The 20,965-nt window shown below is 38.6% G+C and overlaps 1 protein-coding gene across 2 annotated transcripts in view; it reads left to right on the top strand.

The window, feature by feature from the left end:
- The first annotated feature begins 203 nt into the window (after window positions 1–203).
- SPICE1 (spindle and centriole associated protein 1) overlaps window positions 204–20,965 on the top strand; it is a 62,081-nt gene continuing 41,319 nt past the window's right edge. For both annotated transcript variants that reach the window (XM_022551983.2, XM_089910542.1), the window contains exons 1-6: window positions 204–313; window positions 7,205–7,303; window positions 10,308–10,355; window positions 14,407–14,550; window positions 18,868–18,970; window positions 19,795–19,901. In XM_022551983.2, coding sequence (XP_022407691.1) covers window positions 7,205–7,303; window positions 10,308–10,355; window positions 14,407–14,550; window positions 18,868–18,970; window positions 19,795–19,901 — 501 coding nt within the window. In that variant the 5' untranslated portion in view covers window positions 204–313. The remainder of the gene's footprint in view (window positions 314–7,204; window positions 7,304–10,307; window positions 10,356–14,406; window positions 14,551–18,867; window positions 18,971–19,794; window positions 19,902–20,965) is intronic.

Raw genomic sequence — 20,965 nt, 5'->3', positions numbered from 1 at the left:
ATCTTGCTTTCCGAGAATTCACAAGAACCTGGCTAATGGTACACGCCTATCCTCCAAAGCTATGCCCGGAACCCTGCCGACCGGGGGCGCCAAGGGAAGACACGCAAGAGCATTTTTATCTCATAGCGTAAGCCAGATCTTGGGAGGCGCCTGCGCACTGGCCTCGGCGGATGTACGCAAGGGAATGGGGCGGGGCTCCGGTAACCTCGGCAACATCCCGGAAGCGGCGGGCTGTGTTAACTTGTGTCCGGCCGGGCGATTCCGGAGCCTGGAGTTTTAGTCGTGGTGGAGGCAGCAGTCAGGAAACTGCAAGGCAGGTTGCGATGACGGGGCGGAGGCCTGCAGCCCGCCCCACAGAATCTTAGGGACAGGGGCTACAGGGCGGGGCGAACGGTCGTGGCGTCTTCCTCTCTGTTCCCTGGGGATCCAGGCGCCTGGGTTGAGGATCCTTACTACAGAAAGTGCACCCGCGACTCCATGTGTTTTGCGAGTGTGTGTGCGTGTCAGGATGCCTGTCTGGGTGTGTTTGTGTTTAGCGCGCTCTCCCAGGAGCATCCTGAGTGTGCGCGTGCGCACCGCTTTCGGGCACTTTTGCGCAGAGCTAGAAATTGGGGTACCCTAATGTAGTTTTCAAGGAATTTCCGGTCTCATGGGAGAGAGACAAACTACCCGGGGTACTTGGGGACAGGGAGGGTCATTTAAGTCGATTTGAAGGTTAGGAAAGGGTTTATCAGGAAGGCCCGCCTGAAAGTTTTGAAGAGTGAGTGGGAGTTAACCCCGTGGAAAAGGGAGTGGAAGTGTGACGGGTGTTCCAAGCAGAGCGTAAGGAACGGCTGGAACTGTATGGGAAGGCGAGAGCTTTGTTTTAGGATGTGTGGGAGATGTGAGAGGAGAAATGACTGCAAAGAAAGGTCAGCTGGGTCGCACGGAGCGGAGAGATTGTCGGAGTGCCGAGCTAAGCTGGATTCCTCTCTGCAGGGGAGCGCTGTTAAAATCGTTTGAGGAAGGAAGTAAAGTTTTGAGAGCTATCCTCTATCCATATATCTGGGTAGGAGTGATTGGAGGGATAGTGTTTGGAAAGAGGTCTTGTTTCCCTTTGATCAATTTTCCACTAGCCAGAGTGGTTTTACTAAATCCCATCGTAACTGACCTTGCTTAAAACACTTCAGTGGCTTCCTATAGGTCTTTAGGTTAGTGTTCAAATTGCTGTGGCTCACAAGGCCATTATCTGGCCTCTGCCTTTCTTTTTTATCCTTTTTCTAGCCTTCCTACCCTCTCAAATCTTTGTTAGTCAAACTGAACCTCTCAAACCCTTTGTAAGTGCCCTCCCCCGACCCCGACCTGGAGCATTTTTTCCCCAGCTTCTAACTTTTATTCATAGTTCTGCTCTCAGCTTCAATATTTTTAGGGGAATTAGAGGGAGGAGGTGGCCTTTTCTCACTGTGTAGAGTAAGATAGGTATTTCTATGACACTGAATTTACTTCCAACGTTAGCCTTTTATTGCAATTCCTTATTTAATTGCGGTCGGACAAGCTAAGCTCTTTGAGGGTCCAGAGTTATTCTACTTTCTTGCTGTATCTGGTGCCAAGCTCTTGGCAGGTGCTTTCAAAATACTTGTTGAAATAATAGATGGATGATGAAGTAGGAGAGTGAATGAGTGAAAGGAAGATTAATTAGGGGAAATAATGAGAACCTGGACAAGAACATTCATAGTAGAGATGAAAAAAGGGGGACATGAGAGAGATGTTTGAGGGAAAGAATGAATAGATTCTGGTGTCTGATTAGCTTTGAGACAAGAAGGGAGAGAAGGTGATGCTAAGGTTTTAAACTGGAGCAACTGGAAGAAAGGTAATTCTGTACTTCAGTGTTATGCAGCAGACATTTACTGAGCAAGCCAGTTATATATCAAGAACTAGACATTGGTGGGGAGGGGGCATGGATGCTAAGCTGTATATTGGCCATACTGTATTTGAGATATTTGAGAGATGTGCACAGAAGCCAGTTGGAAATGAGCGTTAGGTGTTTTGAGGAAAGGTGTGCATCCTTGATTTGGGACTAACTTTCACAGTGTATTTGTGTTCCCAGTACGTTGATAGCTTTGCTCAAGGGAGTAGGTGAGATCACTAAGGGAAGATGTGAATTCCCCGCGGTGATCTAGAAAGTAAGCTCCATGAGAGCTGGTGCCATATTAGACTTGTTTACTATCGTATCTCCAGTGCCCGGCCAGTGCCTAGCATGTGGTAGACTCTCAAAAACAATTACTGGACAAAGAGAGAGGGTGTCCAATGGAAAGAAAAGAAGACTGGGATAGAACTGAGTGAAGATCCTTGACTACATAGTATGTGAATATTGTCTTAGCCTGAAAAGGAGAAAAGAATAGGAGAGAAACCAGGAGAAAGAGTGTTATGGAAGCCAAGGGAGGGGCGAGCTTCCAGGAGTGGGCATCTCTAGAGATGGAAAGGGCCTGAGAAATAAGGGACCAATAATTTTAGCAATTAGGAAGCTATTAGTATTTTAGATTTTCTCCCAACGAGCCTAGATTTTCTGGGTTATGCTAATTTTATTATTTGACATCTTGGCACTGTAAACCATCAGACTATCTTTATAGTCTCACATTTCAGCATGTAAACTATAGCTCCCTTATGATACCTGGTTCCTGTAAGTGGCACAAAATCCCTTCGTTAGACCACGAAGTCTGATCTTTGGTCAAGAAAAATACGGTCACCTTTACTGGTGATGTTTAAGAGAACACTTTTCCGTGCATAGGTGGTTCCTGTGTTATAAAAGTTTGAAGTATAACTGGGGCTTAGTAAATATAAGTGCTTAAATAGGCCTCTCCTTCATGAAGTTTGTTGGTGAAGGGAAGGTCAGAGATGGGATAGCAGCTTTGTTACACCATTGTGAACTTAACCTTTGCGTACTTCAGATTCAGGGATGGTTTTTCAGAATTGAGGCGGTGGAAAAGTATAATATTTTAAATAACTTGAAATAAAGTATTTTAAGAGTAACATGAGTTCATTGTAGAAAGTTTGGAAAATATAGAACCAACCAAAGATAACTTAATTCTAGTAATGTTTTCTAGAATGTGCTTTATTATAATTAGTCATAATTAGTCAGATCTGATTTTGAGTGTCAGCTCCCAGCTCTGTGCATTATTATTTCTGTGACTTGGAGCAATATCTCAAAAGCACCAGTTTTCTCATTTGGGAAAGGGGGTTAATAATTGTTGCTGACATAATCATTAGTAATCCTTAAGTAGAACTTAGGGTGTGCTAGGCAGGGGTTCTGAGCACCTTGTGCATTTAATTCGTTCCATTTTACAGCTAGTGGCAGAGCTGGGATGTGAACCCAGACAGTCTGGTTTTAGACTGTACTCTTAACTACTATGCTCTAGTGTGTCTCAGGATAGTATGTGCCTCATCGGGTTGTGGGATTAAATGTGAAGCTTTTAGCACAGGTAAGTGCTTTATTAGTATTGTGTGTGTATTAACATCATGAGAATATACTATATGCGCAGTTCTGTATTCTACTTTTCTTTTTTTTTTTTTGCATTATGCGGGCCTCTCACTGTTGTGGCCTCTCCCGTTGCGGAGCACAGGCTCCGGACGCGCAGGCTCAGCGGCCATGGCTCACGGGCCCAGCCGCTCCGCAGCATGTGGGATCTTCCCGGCCCGGGGCACGAACCCGTGTCCCCTGCATCGGCAGGCGGACTCTCAACCACTGCGCCACCAGGGAAGCCCCTGTATTCTACTTTTTACACTGAACTTTCTGTGTATTTTCCTACGTTCTTCATAATGTAATTTTAATGAATACATAATTCATCATTTAGATATACTGACATTTTATGATTCCCCTTTGTTTCTGCCAAGTAAATCGAAGATCTAAGTGGTTAAAGAGTAAAATACATAAGAAAGCTTTTTTGAATAACCATTATATTTTTCCATATCTTTTTTTATAACAGCATTGTTGAGATATAACTCACAGACCATAAAATTTAGCCCTTTAAAAGTATACAGTTTAGAGTTTTTTAGTATATTTACAGTTTTGCAACCATCACAACTATCTAATTCCAGGACATTTTCATCACCGCCAAAAGAAACCCTGTACCCATTAGCAGTGGCTCTCCATTTCCTCCTCCCCCCAGACCCTCCCAACCACTAATTTACTTTATGTCTTTATGGACTTGCCTATCCTGGACATTTCATATAAATGGAATCATATAATTTATGACCTTTGGTGTCTGGCTTCTTTCTCTTAGCATAATATTTTCAAGGTTCATCCATGTTGTAGCATGTGTCAGTACTTCATTCCTTATTATTGCTAAATAATATTACAGAATATGAATATACAATATTTTATTTATCCCTTCTTCAGTTAGTGGATATTTGGGATGTTTACACTTTTTGTCTATTAAGAATAATGTTGCTATGAACATTCATGTCCAAATTTTTGTGTGGACATAAGTTTTCAATTCTTTCAGCTATATATGTGGGACTAGAATTGCTGAGTCATGTAGTAACTCTGTGTTTAACTTTTTTAGGAACTGCCAAACTGTTTTCCAAAGTGGCTGTGCCATTTCACACTCCCGCTAGTGATATATAGGGATTCCAGTTTCTCCACATTCTTGCCAAAGCTTGTTATTTACATCTTTTTGATTATAACCATCCTGGTGGGTGTAAGGTATATCTCATTATGGTTTTGATTTGCGTTTTATGACTGGTGATCTTGAACATCTCTTCACATGTTTATTGGCCATTTGTAGTATCTTCTTTGGGGAAATGTGTATTCAAATCCCTTAGCCATTTTATTTATTTATTTTTTCTTTCTTTTTTAAAAAAAATTTAAAATTTGTTTTTGGCGGCATTAGGTCTTCATTGCTGCGCGTGGGTTTTCTCTAGTTGCACCGAGTAGGGGCTACTCTTCGTTGTGGTGTGCAGGCTTCTCATTGCAGTGGCTTCTCTTGTTGCGGAGCATGGGCTCTAGGCATGCAGGCTTCAGTAGTTGTGGCACATGGGCTCAGTAGTTGTGGCTTGCGCACTCTAGAGTGCAGGCTCAGTAGTTTTGGCGCACAGGCTTAGTTGCTCTATGGCATGTGGGATCTTCCCGGACCAGGGCTCAAACCTGTGTCCCCTGCATTGGCAGGCGGATTCTTAACCACTGTGCCACCAGGGAAGCCCCCTTAGCCATTTTAAAATTGGATTTTTTGTTGTTGAGTTGTAAGAGTTCTTTATATATTCTGGATACAAGTTACTTATTAGATACATGATTTGCAAATGTTTTCTCTCATTCTTTTGGTTGTCTCTTCACTTTCTTGATGGTGTCCTTTGAAGCACAGAAGTTTTAAATTTTGATGGAGTCCAATTTATTTTTTTTTGGTTGCTTGTGTTTTTAGTGTCATTTCTGAGAAACCATTGCTTAACCCAAGGTTCATGAAGATTTATGCTTATGTTATCTTCTAGGAGTTTTGTACTTTTAGCTCTTACATTTAAGTCTGTGATTCATTTTAAGTTAATTTTTTTTTACATGTTGTGAGGTAGGGGGTCTTACTTCATTCTTTTTCATATGGATATCCAGTTGCCCCAGCACCATTAATTTAAAAGACTGTTCTTTCCCCATTGAATTGTTTCTTGGCACCCCTGTTGAATATAAACTGCCCATAAGTTTAAAGTTTTGTTTTGGACTCTTGGTTCTATTCCATTCCATATCTTTTAAAATGGCACATATGGCTCTGCAATTTACTGTGTGACCTTCCCAGTCAGTTAACTCTTTGTCCCTTCGTTTTCTCATCTGTAAAGTGAGTAACAAATAGTAAATACTTCATGGGATTAGTGTGAGGATTAAAGGAGATAATATATGGGAAGAGTTTAGAACAGTACGTGGCTTGAAGAAAGTACTTAGTAGCTAATTCCATCATTATAACCACCACCACTGTTGTCATCGTCGCCATCATCACCATCACTATAACACTTAAATGTTATTCTCTAACTTGTATGTGACTTATCTCCTTTGCTGGATTGTACGTTCTGAAATTAGATACCATGCTTAAAGAGTGAATGTGGTTGCTAAGAGTTATAGGACAGAGGGCCAATTCCTGAGAAATACTTGCATTTAGTCATCTTTTTTCACAGTAGACTAAATGATTTTTTTCAAAGATGTACTTAAGGAAGATACTAGAGTCTTTGTTTTAGGATAGTTTGGAGTAAGGGGGTCAGCTGGAAAGTTCTGTAATTATTTAGGTGTTAAAGAAGTTCTGGAATTGGAGTCATGTATATGTGTTGCTTTTTAAAAAGCATATGTGTATCCTCAAATCCTAGTGTTCAGGCTCTGTGAGTCTTTTTCTAATTTTGTATGATGTTTAGTCTAATGTCCTTAGCATTGCATTTTAAAAGTGCCAAGCAACTGTTGGCCATTTTCATATTCTAGTTTAGTATCAATAATCACCCCCATTGAGTATTATGTGAAAAATATACTAGAGATCGTATCATAACTCATTCATTCTCTAAACTTTAGCCACCTTTATTTTAAGGTAAGTACGTATGTGTCTGGTAGTGATTTTGAGTGTTAGATGCTTAAAAAAGAACCCCAACTATCTCTTGCTCTCCTTCTCTTACATTCACGTTGTTCACATGTGATTGACATTTCCTCTATTCATTGCGAATTTGTGTAACAGGTGACAATGCTTATGACTGCTGTCAGATAGATCTCTGCCTTAGGTCATACTTGCTTCATTCCTAGGGTTCTTTATTAATCACATATATTTAATTTGTTGATTTGAAACCTCTTTTATCATAGTTATCAGTATCAACTTTCTAATAATTATGAATTGAAAGAACCAAGTCTTTTGGTAGCCTGTTCCTTTCAGTATACTTAAAGTTCTCTGATTTTTTTTTTTTTTTTTTTTTGCGGTACGCGGGCCTTTCACTGTTGTGGCCTCTCCCTTGCGGAGCACAGGCTCCGGACGCGCAGGCTCAGCAGCCATGGCTCACGGGCCCAGCCGCTCCGCGGCATGTGGGATCTTCCCGGACCGGGGCACGAACCTGTGTCCCCTGCATCAGCAGGCAGACTCTCAACCACTGCACCACCAGGGAAGCCCTCTCTGATGTTTTAAAATTTATTTTCTTAGATATCTTTTTCCCTCTCTGGTGATGATTAATTAGTAGTTTTTCATGTATTTTTAAAATTTGATATGATTATTACTCCTAGATGTCATTTGTCAGAGTGAACCGTTACGGTCCCCGTGGAGGAGGAAGGAAAGCACTGAAAGTAAAGAAGAAGAAAATGTCAGTAAAGCAAGAATGGGATGTAAGTCTAGGTGGGATAATACATGGTATAACGTTACATGGAAGGAATAAATGTGATGACATGGCCTTAGTCACTCAGGATGGTGCTCTGAATGGGGCTTAGCATGCGATATGGTGGAATGGGTTTCTGGGCATGTTATTGGGTTGGCCAAAACGTTTGTTTCGTTTTAAGTAAAAATAAAAGACATTTTTCATTTTCACCAAGAGCTTTATTGAACAACGTATTCATTAACCGAATGAACTTTTTGGCCAATCCCATATCCTAGGTCTTGGAGGGAAGAGCAGATGCCTTTGGGGAATTTTTTAAAAATATGCATGTTGAAGCTATAGCTCTACCTCTTTTTAAGAACTGAAATCTTGGGGCTTCCCTGGTGGCGCAGTGGTTGAGAATCTGCCTACCAATGTAGGGGACACGGGTTCGAGCCCTGGTCTGGGAAGATCCCACATGCCGTGGAGCAACTAGGGCCGTGAGCCACAACTACTGAGCCTGTGCATCTGGAGCCTGTGCTCTGCAACAAGAGAGGCCGCAACAGTGAGAGGCCCGCGCACTGCGATGAAGAGTGGCCCCCGCTTGCCACAACTAGAGAAAGCCCTCGCACAGAAAGGAAGACCCAACACAGCCAAAAATAAATTAATTAAAAAAAGAAAAGAAGAGAAGGGATTTCCTTTCTCTTCTCTCCTTTAAAAAAAAAAAAAAACAAAAAAACCCTGAAATCTTAAGTGGGTGGGGAGTGTGTTTTTAAAAAGTCCCTCACCTCTACTTTGAGAACTCACTGCTTTAAGGCAACTCTAGTTAACCTGAAATCTGAAATTTTTGGGTACATATTTTAGATTTGCCCATAGCAATCTGTGATGTCATAATCATGTGAGTGGCATTTTTGACTGAAAAAGTGGGAGATCCTTGCTCTCTTACCCCTCAAATTGTTTTTTGCTCATCTCCAGAGATTTGTCAGTTTCAGTACAGAGGTTCTCGTAAGATGTAAGACAGGTCTCAGGTATCTGAGACATGATCCCTGGCTCCTACCCGGACTACCACTTGGTATTATCAAGGGGATTTTTATCTTTTGGAGTTGGGTACTTTGGTTTGGACCATGAGACTTTGGGTACTTTTACTTTCTGTTGTGAAGATTAACTGGTCAGGGACTAGTTTGGATCTTAGGGATTCTTTTGGACTTAGAACCTTCTGGGTTGTGGCCAGCCACCTTAGCCAGGTATCCTGGGCAAACTGACAGCCTTAGAAAGTGGGGCAGGGGGATTTCTCTATGTTTAGATTGCTTTGTTGCCATGTGATTGGCTATAAAATAGTATAAGGATATGACTCTAAGGTAATGATACTGATTAAAAGGTGAAAAAATACACCTTAACATTTATGTTATCATAATGTTAACATTATGTTATCATGAAAAGATGATAACATAAGTTGTCCCCTTCAGAGTGGTTACTTTGGGAAGTTCCATATTTATTTTGCTATGCTGCTGTTGCTTAAAACATAATTGAAAACCATTATTTGAAATTGCATTCAGAACCTTCCTCATTTACTTTATATTATCTCCAGTGGTGGAAAAAACTTTGTTTTCTGAAGGTAGATGGAACTTGAAAGTAGTTATAGCTCATTTGGTGTGAATGGTAAATGAGGAAGGAGAGATCAACTGAATAATACTGTTTTGATGAAAATATTGAGGCATTTTCTGAAATGGCTTGTAAATTAGATTTAAAGGCAATTTCAGAAGAAAATACAGTTGACCCTTGAACAACATGGGGGTTAGGGGCACCGACCCTCTGCACAGTCGAAAATCCACGTATAACTTTACAGTTGGCCCTCTGTATCTGTGGATTTGCATCCATGGATTCAGCCAACTGTGGATTGTGTCACACTGTAGTATGTATTGAAAAATATCGACACATAAGTGGACCTGTGTTCAAACCCATGTTGTTCAAGAGTCACCTGTAGTTTTAAGCAATAGTAGTATAAATGAAATTATATTTTCTCCCATGAAAGCTAATTCCAATCATATCACTTATATGCCTAAATTTTTATTATGATTATTAAAAACAATTCTCGGGAATTCCCTCATGGTCCAGTGGTTGGGACTTGGCACTTTCACTGCTGAAGGCCCAGGTTCAATCCCTGGTCGGGGAACTAAGATCCCATAAGCCACGTGGCATGGCCAGGAAAACCCCCCAAAAAACAAACAAAAAAACAATTCTCATGATCTTACTGTTGTATCTTATACTTTTCTAAATCAATATGGAAGGAATAACAGTTTTAGTATATAAAAGACTTGAGCTAAATACAAACTATGGCCCAAAGGTTAAGTCTCTGAATACATCAGAAGCTATTTCACTAGGCTCAGTTCTGTATATTTCTCTTAGAATTAAAAGTCTACATTGCTTTTTTCCCTGCCTTACCAAATCTGTATAACACAAATGGCTGAAGTCATTTTGGAAAGGACCAAATTGCAGGGCTGCTACTCAGAGCTGTGCAGGCTGTGCACTGCACAATTCCAAGGGGCACTATTTACATGGCCTGTGATATCAACAGAACCACCTGAGTTGTGCAATGTGGAAGCCCTGCCTTTTGGTTTAGTGCCTTTTTACTTGAGTGACTGTTTTCACATTTTATGAAATTATACAATACCCTCAAAATTTGTCTCTCATTATGATAGGTTCTATGTTTAAGGTGTTGGCATGGGCACAAATTGAACCTCTACTTTTTGAATTATGTACTACCCGGTTGTTTTCATTATTTTAATATAACGTATGCTTGCTTGGTGAATTTGGTGCTTAATTTCTGTGAGACACTTAAAAATAGTCAGTTATTTTCTACAAGACACCTAAAAGTAATCCATGTTAATATTTAAATTGAGAATTTAATTCTCAAGGAAAGACTTTTTGGTCTCAGGATTTTGAATCCATTTTCAGCCATTAAAATTCAGCATATACTAATATTTTGTAAGAAACCTTTTGCTTTTTAAAGAAAGTTCATCCTTTTTTTTTTTTTGCAGAACACTGTAACTGATCTAACAGTTCATCGGGCAACTCCTGAAGATCTGGTAAGTTTACTATTGAAAGTTAAGTCGTTTGTTCATCATCTTATTTGATATTTGATACTTGATACTTCTAACCTACAGAATAGAAACCAGAGGCACTTCTTAGAAGTTGTTCAGTTATTTTTAATCTTGCTTATGCCTATATAAAATCAAAAAGTGTATGTCCTGGGCTTCTTTATTTTACTTAGGCATATCAGTTAGCATGCATTATAATTTCATTAGATAGGTTTGGTTTACAGTTCAAATCTCTCTAGTCCAGTATTTTCCTGTACACATTTATCGTCTTTTCCTATCTGTAGATATCACTAGCATTATTTACCATTACTTCCCTATACAAAAACATACATTATAATTTATTTCTTGAACATGCCATGTACATTTCCACATTTGAGCCCCAGTTCATGCTATCCTCTTTACTTGGAACAGTTTCCCTACCTTCTTCTCCTCCTCTACAAATCTTACTTTGCTTCCTTATCCTAGTTCAAGTTTTACTTTAAAAAAAAAAGCTTTTATTACAGGTTTGCTTGTTTTTTTAAACAGCTTTATTAAGATATAAATCACATAACATAAAATCTACCCTTTTAAAGTGTACAATTCATTGCTTTTTAATATATTCACAGAGTTATGCAACCGTCATCACTTTCTAATTTTATAACATTTTCATCACTCCCCCAAAAGTAACCCTTTACCCATTAACAGTCACTCTCTATGCCCCACCCCTCCAATCCCTGGCAACAACTAATCTGTTTTATGTCTCTATGGATTTGCCTATTCTGGACATTTCATATAAATGCAATATAATATGTATTCTTTTATATCTGGCTTCTTTCTTTTAACGTAATGTTTTCAAGGTTCATCCATGTTGTAGTATCGGTACTTCATTCCTTATTATTGCCAAATACTATTTTGTTTACGGATATACCATGTTTTATTTATCCATTTATCAGTTGTTGGACATTTGGGTTGTTTCTACTTTTTGACTGTTATAGATAATGCTGCTATGAATATTCATGTACAAGTTTTTGTGTGAACATACACTCTTAGTCTCTTGGGCGTATACCTGGAAGTAGAATTGCTGAGTCGTATGATATCTCTATATTTAACTTTCTGAGGAACTGCCAAACTGTTTTCTAAAGTGGCTGTACCATTTACATTCTTACCAGCATGTATGAGGGTTCCAGTTTTTCCACATCCCTTGCCAGCATTTGTCATTGTCATCTTTGTGGTTTTAGTTCCCTAGGGGGTATAAAGTGGGATCTCATTGTAGTTTTGATTTGCATTTCCCTAATGACTAATGACACTGAGTATCCTTTCATATATTTATTGGCCATTTGTAGTATCTTCTTTGGAGGAATGTCTCTTCAAGTCTCTTAGTTATTTAAAAATTTCCATAGAAAATATGTGACAACTATGAACTGGGCTTGATGAAGAGAGGGACACAAAAAGTAAAATAAAATAAAAATAAAATTGGATTATTTGTGTTTTTTTTGTTGAGTAGTAGGAGTTCTTTATATATTCTGGATATGTTTCTTATCAGATGTATGATTTGCAAATATTTTCTTCCATTCTGTTGGTTGTGTTTTAGCTTTCTTGATAGTATTCTTTGAAACGTAAAAGTTTTAAATTTTGATGAAGTCCAATTTATCTAATTGTTTTCTTTTGTCACTTGTAGCTTTAGTGTCATATCTAAGAAACCATTGTCTAACCAAGGTTCACAAATATTTACTTCTATGTTTTTGTTTAGGAGTTTTAAAGTTTTGGCTCTCATGTTTAGGCCTTTCATCCATTTTGAATTAATTTTTGTGTATGGTGTGAGGTAGGAGTCCAGCTTCATTCTTTTGCAAATGGATATCCAATTGTCTAAGCACCATTTATTAAAAAGACTGTTCTTTTCACATTGAATTGTCTTGGCACCCTTGTTGAAAATCAATTGTCTGTAAAGATAAGGGTTTACTTTGGACTCTCATTTCTATTCCACTGATCTGTATGTCTGTCATTATGCTAGTACCATACTCTCTTGATTATTGTAGTAAGTTTGAAGTCCTACTCTTTGAAGCTGCCTAACAGTTGCTTTCTTCTCTGAACTGTTGTACTTACTACCTACATAAGGCATTGAGTATATGCCATCTAATGCACGTCATTTATCTTTATATGCATAAGTCCAATCTCTCTGGGCAGATTATTAATGTTTTTGAGGGATAGAGGCCGTATCTTATACGTCTTTGTGGACCTAGGAATCTTAATCGTAGTAGGTACTCATTAAATGTTTGTTGAGGATAATAATGATGCCCAGATGACCTAAAATTTTTTATTATGAAAAATTTCTTATTATGAAAAATTTCAAACTCACGTGAAAATAGCGACAAAAGTATAAAGAACTCCCATATGCTGTTCACCTAGATATAATAGTTATGAAAATTTTGCCATACTTGTTTCATTTATCTTACCCTTTGCTTCTTCACTGGAGCATTTTAAAGCAAAGCCCAGAGGACATGTCATTTTGTGCCTACATATTCAGTTTGCATTAAAAAAAATAGATATTTTCATATATAACCACAATACCATTATCATGCCTGACAAAAGTAACACTAATATTTTGGTATTACCTAATCCCAATCCATATTCAGATTTCCCCGATTGTCTCAAAAATGTCATCTTCATTTGTTCTTTGTGAATCAGAATCCTTACATAATATTTGGTTGTTAGTCTCTTAATGGACTGATTTCATATTTACATGGTGCAAACTCAGTAGTACATTTTATCAGATGACATACAGGTTTTGTTCATATTCGTAGTTCTGAATACTAGAGTGCTTGTAAAGCCAACATCTGCTTTTGTTCCTTAGCCACCTTAGTGAACTCCTCCCTTCTAACTCTTAAGCTGTGACTCATATCTCTGCTTCTGCTTCTGGAATTCCACTTCCTTGGAGTCCTGCATCTCCATGGACCCACTTCCACATGCAGCCATTGCAGGGCTATAAAAACACTGCATTGTGAGCTCTTGGTGGTGATGTGAATATCATGGAATGGGTGTGCCTTTGCCAGAGATAACTCAGTGGATTTTGTGCCTTTTATGTCATACTCACTCTGTGTGTGTGTGTGTGTGTGTGTGTGTGTGTTTATAATTGTACATGTACACACATGTGTAACTGAAAAATTTAACAAACGAATTCTTTTTTTTTTTTTTTAATTTATTTATTTATGGCTGTGTTGGGTCTTCATTTCTGTGCTAGGGCTTTCTCTAGTTGTGGCAAGCGGGGGTCACTCTTCATCGCGGTGCACGGGCTTCTCACTATCGCGGCCTCTCTTGTTGCGGAGCACAGGCTCCAGACGCGCAGGCTCAGTAATTGTGGCTCACGGGCCCAGTTGCTCCGCGGCACGTGGGATCTTCCCAGACCAGGGCTCGAACCCGTGTCCCCTGCATTGGCAGGCAGATTCCCAACCACTGAGCCACCAGGGAAGCCCCAACAAACAAATTCTTAACTTTTATTATGTGCAATGTGTTCTTAATATTTTCTATTCTATATTCTATTTTATTTTTTTAAATGTTGGTTTTGATCCACTAATTTATTTTACCACCCATTAAGTGAGTCCCAAGATGCAGTTTGCAAAACACTACTTTATTGGATAGTCTTGTACAAAAGAAGTAGAAATTAATATTCTTTCATTTTGTGTTTTAGCTAGGTCTACTAGTTTGTTTTATTTATTTATTTTTTGTCCATGCCACGTGGCTTGTGGGATCTCAGTACCCGACCAGGGATTAAACCCAGGCCACAGCAGTGAAAGCCCAGAATCCTACCCACTAGGCCACCAGGGAACTCCCTAGGTCTACTAGTTTTAGATACCTCTTTTTTAAAAAATCATTTTTGAAAAAAAAAATCATTTTTGAAAATTTAGGAGATGGTGAAAATTTTGTGAATATATATATATATAAAATATACATATACGGAACTAGAAAAAATTAGAAAAATGAACTAGGTTAGGTTGCCCTACCATCTGAATAGGCAAGTTCTTTGTTCCTGAAATTCTTTTATATATTTTTTCTTCCATAATAGATCCGTCGTCATGAAATACACAAATCGAAGAATAGAGCATTAGTACACTGGGAGCTCCAAGAAAAAGCTTTGAAGAGAAAATGGAAGAAGCAGAAACCGGAAATTTCTAATCTTGAGAAAAGGAGATTGTCTGTCATGAAGGAGGTAATGCTAAACTGCATCATCTGTAGAGTTAGAAAGAAAAGAAGAGGTAAATAGGTGTCTCTCTTTTTCCACGTATTTGATTCACATTGGACAGATTCTAATCATTATCGTGTCCTTACGCAATGATCTACAGGTAGACTTTGGAAAAAGGAGCAGAGTGACGATTACAGTCTAGTTTCGTGATTTGAATTCCCGCTCTTCAGCTTACTAGCCAGGTGACCTTAAATTGTTAACTTCTCAGCCTGAATTTTCTTATCTTTAAACTGGAGTAACAGTATTTACCTGATTGTATTGTTAGGAGATTTCAGTGATAAAATGTTACTAAAGTGATTAGGACAGTCCTTGGCACATAATTGGTGTCATATATATATATATATATAAAGCTGCTATAATTATTTTTCTCAGTTCAGCAGTGATGCTGTTAGATTACTTTGCAAAAAGAAAAATGGGTGCTTGTCCAACAAATTAGTAAGGCACTTGTCTTTGACTTAATCTTTTGTCAGATGTAGGGTGTTTGAATAAGTAATCAGAGTGGGTAGGAATACATATTATGGAAAATAAGAAGAAACTACAGCAAAACCCTTCTTTTATTTGGGCTGAAATCATTGTAAAAGAAATGCCTGTTTTCTTCTTGTTCAGTGTTGGAGCTTATGGCACTTGGCTGTCTGGGTGACCTGCTGCAGCTTTAAGTCACATTCTGTCTTTTGAGGAATTTGTTAGGCTTCTTAGTGAAATATGAAAGTCATGACTTTATATATCATGAAGAAGAAGTATATCTCCCAAATAAATGTTTACATGAGCTTGTAAAAAGAACAGTGGATTGAGAGAATGGTTCTTTAGAGGTACGTATCTTTTGGTGATCTTAGGCAAGTCACCTACATTTAAATGTTACATGGTAATTCTCCATGAAAGGCCTAAGAGCACAGATCTGGCCAGGGAAAAAGGCAGCCCCTTTGAGGTGACTCTGGGCTTTAGTTTCCCCTCGCTAGTGGCCCCTGCTCATGTCCTGAATCCCTTATACCTTGTAGATGTGGTAGAATTAGGGATTGAAGAAGAGTGGTAAGAGAGGGTGAGTGAAATTTCTCTGCCTTCTTTCTGTAATGTGGCTTCTTCATGCCCTAGCGTAGTGTTTATCAACTCTGACTGATTCTAATTTCCATTTAAAAAATTCCCATTTGGGTTTCCCTGGTGGCGCAGTGGTTGAGAGTCCGCCTGCCGATGCAGGGGACACGGGTTCATGCCCCAGCCCGGGAAGATCCCACATGCCGTGGAGTGGCTGGGCCCGTGAGCCATGGCCGCTGAGCCTGCGCATCTGGAGCCTGTGCTCCGCAACGGGAGAGGCCACAACAGTGAGAGGCCTGCGTACTGCAAAAAAAAAAAAAATTCCCATTAAAAAAAAAAAAACAGTATCTGGACTCAGACATATTTATGCTCAGGTATTCTAATTCAGTGGATCTGGGATGCAGCCCCACTTAGGTATTTTTAAGACAGTTGATATGTAATTTTTAATATTTTGCTAGGGTTGAGAACCTCTGCTATTAGTGGGATTTAGGCATTTCCATTTAACAACATATTTTGGAGGTTTTGCTGTGTCAGTATTTAGAAATCTACCTTTTCTTTTTTAATGGCCAGGTAGTATATGGATATACCACAATTTATCTAGTGCTTTATTAATGGACATTTGGGATGTGTATCAGAGCATGGTATAAGCACCTGGAAAAAAAAAAAGACCCCAGAATATACTGGTTTAAACAAAATAGAAATCTATTTCAGTTTTATGGAACAGCTCAGATATACATGGTAGTGGGTAGGGGGATCTCTGGTCCTTTATTACAGGGCTTCCATGTCTGAGTTTGCAGTGGCTGTTCCAGCTTCCTTCAGATGTTTCCCAGGCAGCATGAAGTGGGGAAGAGAATGCACGTTACTCCCTTTACGTATCACCCAGAAGCTCTGGCTTCTATCCCATTGTCCAGAACTTCATCAAGTGACCACTGTCACCTGCAAGGGTGGTTGGGAAATTAGCTATGTACTTGGCTAACTTGGGAGTTCTGCTGTTAAAGAGAAAACAGAAAGAAAGGCTATTGGTGGATAAGTAGCAGTGTCTGCCACCGACAGATTATTTCCTGCCTTGTCACTATAAATGATGTAATGAATATCCTTGAATATGTTTTTGAGTACATGTATAAATATATTTGTAGGATAAATTCTTAAAAGTGGAATTGCTGAGTCAAAGGATTCGTACATCTATTATTTCAGTGTTGCTATATTTGTAATGTCTGTGATAAGGTATGTGAGGGGACCAAAGGAAGAGTCCTCCTTGGGCATATCCACCTAGGTTTTATCATTATGTGTTAGAGCTACCAGGACCCGTCCCCCAGAAGCTGGGCTCCTAGATAAACGTAAATTAAGAAAAAAGTTCTTTGACCAGCATAATCTTAGATTTCATTTGCTGTATGATCCACTCATGCCATAGGAATCAAGCAAATAAGAGTCCAAATCCAAATCAGAGAGAGGGTGGCTTTGATAAAGATTTTGTAAATTTTAAAAGTATATTAACTAACCTAGTCTCTTTGTACTTTCCCAATTCTGTCTGGTTTTCATTACCAGAGAGCAAAACTGCTAGCATGAGAAGTTTCTAATAATGTTTTTGAAGGGACCTTGACTGATCTTTTGAAAATCCAAGATGTATTCTTGGACTAAGTTTGGTTTTGTGCTCTGCAAACCCTGGGGAAGTAATATTATACAGATGGGCCTGCAGGGATTGATTTGCCTATCATGAGGATGAGTTTTATCATAGAGGAGTGATAAAGAAATCCAGAAAGAGCAACAGAAAGCCAATGCTCTGACCTCTGGCCACTCAAGCTGTCTGCCCCAAGGAGCCTGGGCAGGGACTAGCAGGGAGAGGGCTGCAGGGCAGTGGGTTTTCTGGAGACCTCATTATAATTAGTATCAGGTCTTGATATGATAAAATTATTCCTCCACAATCTGCTTCTTTCAATTTATATCTCTTCATTTGGATAGGAAGTCAGTACCTTTTTTAAAAATAGTAAACAAAACTGCTGCTAGGAAATATATTTTGTATAATTTTTCTAGTATAAATGGTAGATTATAGTGCTCCATTTACTTTCTCTCCTAAACTCTAATTGCATGTGCTACAAGATGGCTAACCAGGGATGAAAATTTAAGTTGTAACAACATTCTCAAATATCTCTAGAATTGTATACAGATTTAGTATACACTTTTGTATCTCTTGACAGGGCCTAGGATGCCAGTCTTCTGACTCCAAATGTGCTCTTTGTCCTGTGCCATTCCAAAACTAACTCTTTGTGGAGAGAACAGATTCAGGACTTTATTCTCACTAACAGAGCCAGCCAACCTGCTTGGCTTTAGCAGGGGAAGAAGGGGGAAAAAGTCAGAATGTGACTTTTGTTATTTTTCTTCATGTCCTAAAACAGTAACTGAGGTCACATTGTATGCTTGTTTCCATGGTCTAGAGAAATTCTGGTAAGAGCATTTGTTACCAGATGTTTTGATTTGAGTCAGTGTTGGAAACTGGAAAATTTCCAATTTTGAGACTCCTTTGAGCCTAAGAATGTGATCTGGTGGTGGTAGGTGTTGACTTGGTTTCACTCTAGCCCTTGCATCCTTGCTTGTAACTGGGAAAATTCCTAAGTTGAAAGTGTATAATCAGAGACACCGCCATATTGGTACTTTTTGAGTTCTCATTTTTCCAGAATAAAAATCGAGCTTGCTTATAAATGCAGAAGCATCACTTTTTTGTTTAATGCCCCCAAAGTCGTGTCTCACGTCGTGTTTTTTAAGTTGTGGGTCATGACCCATTAGTGGATTATGAAATCACTTTAGTGGCTGAAACACCAAAGAGCCACACATCTGAGTTTATGGCTCAAAGATTCATGTTTAATCAGTGTTTTTCAAACTGTGGATCACAACTTTTTAATGGATTGTAAAAGTTAGTGGGTTGCAACCATCATTTGAAAAAATAGAATAGAAACTAAAAAGAAAATATCAGAGTGTTTATCAAAGAGTAAGTTTAAGCAAAGCTTTTATTTTGGTGTTTGTCTACATTTGTGTGTGGACTGGGTCATAATTTAATAATGTATTTCTTTGGATCAAAGCCAAGCATTTGAAATCCACTAATTATTATAATAGCTCCATCTACTGGTACTTAATGATATTGCCGCTGAAGGATTTGAGATGATTTTTAAGCTCCTGCCTTTGTATGGACTTTTCCTTTGTGTTTTATTAAGTATATATATTTTTTCTGAATAATAATATTTATCACTAACATGTGTCTAGATTCTTAATGATCAATACCAGATGCAGGATGTATTGGAAAAATCTGATCATTTGATGGCTACAGCAAAAGATCTGTTTGTTGATTTTCCTCGTAGGCGCACAGGTAAAGTAGTCACATCAAACGAAAGTTTCTTTATCTTATTCATCAAAGCCCACACCTGGCTGTTTGAAAGAATTTAAAATCTTTTCTCAGGCATCATATTATTTCTATCACATGTGTTCTAGGGTGGATAGCATACAAGAGTTGTTAGACATAGATTTATTACAATTTATTTGCTTTTCACTAAGAATATTAGCTATTACAAATTACTCAAGTTAAGGAAAGGTAAATTGTTATTATTTACTAAAATATTTTGTGAAATGTATAAGGTTTCATAATTTAAGGTATGATTTCATTTTCAGCTTATTAATATTAAATTACCATATAATTAAAGTATCTGCTTTGTGTGTAATTTGAGTGAAGCTTAATTTGAAAACTAAAGCAACTTCAGTGTCTCTCTAAAAGGAACTTTGCCTCTTGTGGGATGCACAACATTATTCACTTTAATGTGTATATAATCTGTTGTTTATCTTAATCCCTAAAAACAGATCATTAGTTTTTAGTTTAAGGTTTGAATCCTGGCTTGGCCGCTCGCTAGTGTGACTCTGCGCCTGTTGCTTCACGTCTCTGAGTTTCAGTTTACCTATATGTAAAATAATGATACTAATAACCTCATAGGATTTTGTGAGGGTGAAACAATTTAATATATGTAAAAGCATTTAGAACAATGCCTGGCATATAGTAAGCACTGTTTAAGTGCAAGTTGCTTTTATTATTATTTAAGATTTTCATACGATAATTCAGATCTATGGCAGTGTATTATAGTATGTGTGAAGTCAATTTAATTAAATGAAACAAAGTCATCATGACTTACTTTCCTTCTGCAGGGTTTCCGAATGTAACAATGGCTCCTGATTCCTCTCAAGGTCCCATTGTGGTAAATCAAGACCCTGTCACCCAGGCCATCCTTAGTGAATCTGTTATTGAGCCTCAGGTAACGTGCTTTGCTCACAGCCATAATGCTCATGCTGAAATTCAGTTTAAGTTGATGTAGATAGGCATAGTGGTAAACATTTCAAAAGCTTTACTATCTAAATACCAAGTTGTGGTTGCTAGAATTGTTCTTACTCAAGCATAGTGCACTTTCTGTGAGTAATGCTCACAGATAGGACTAGATAATAATAGCTAACATTTATTGAGTGCTTACCTAGGAGGTAGTTACTATTATTATCCCCATTTAGCAGCTGGAAAAACTGAGGCTCAGAAAAATTAAGTAAGTTGTCCAAGGTCACATAGCTAGGTAGCATGGGAGATGGCATTCAAATCTAGGCTGTCTGGCTCCATAAGACTGTGTCACCCAGAGATGTAGAGAACAAACGTATGGACACCAAGGGGGGAAGTTGGGGGGATGGTGGTGGTGGGATGAATTGGGAGATTGGGATTGACATGTATAGTATACACTAATATGTATAAAATAGATAACTAATAAGAACCTGCTGTGTAAAAAATAAATAAATAAAATTAAATAATAAAAAAAAGACTGTGCACCATCTACAAATATGGAAACAGCAAGAGAGTCTTTCCACGTCCCACTTTGGAGTCGGGTGAATCTATGTTCATATTCTGTCACTTACTAGTTGTTCGATGTTGAGTTGATCTCTCAAGGTATCTGAGTTGGCTCAGAGAGTTTTTTGTTAAATGGGAATAGAATATACCTGCTATGGTTGTTGTGAGGATCAGCTCAGATAGGTTATGTAAAGTGTTGAGCATAATACCAGATATTAGCTCTTCATTAAATCTTTGTCCCTTCTTTTTTTTTAAATAAATTTATTTATATTATTTATTTATTTTTGGCTGCTTTGGGTCTTCGTTCCTGCACGTGGGCTTTCTCTAGTTGCAGTGAGTGGGGGCTTCGTTGGGAGCTTCTCATTGCAGTGGCTTCTCTTGTTGCGGAGCATGGGTCCTAGAGCACGCGGGCTTCAGTAGTTGTGGCACCGGTGCTCTAGAACACAGGCTCAGTAGGTGTGGCTCACGGGCTTAGTTACTCTGCGGCATGTG

The sequence above is a fragment of the Delphinapterus leucas genome, chromosome 4, assembly GCF_059928025.1.
Source record: "Delphinapterus leucas isolate spDelLeu-1000000601 "Yukka" chromosome 4, BTC_Dleu_Yukka2, whole genome shotgun sequence".
Lineage (NCBI taxonomy): Eukaryota > Metazoa > Chordata > Mammalia > Artiodactyla > Monodontidae > Delphinapterus > Delphinapterus leucas.
This window is presented reverse-complemented; position numbering and strand designations above follow the sequence as displayed.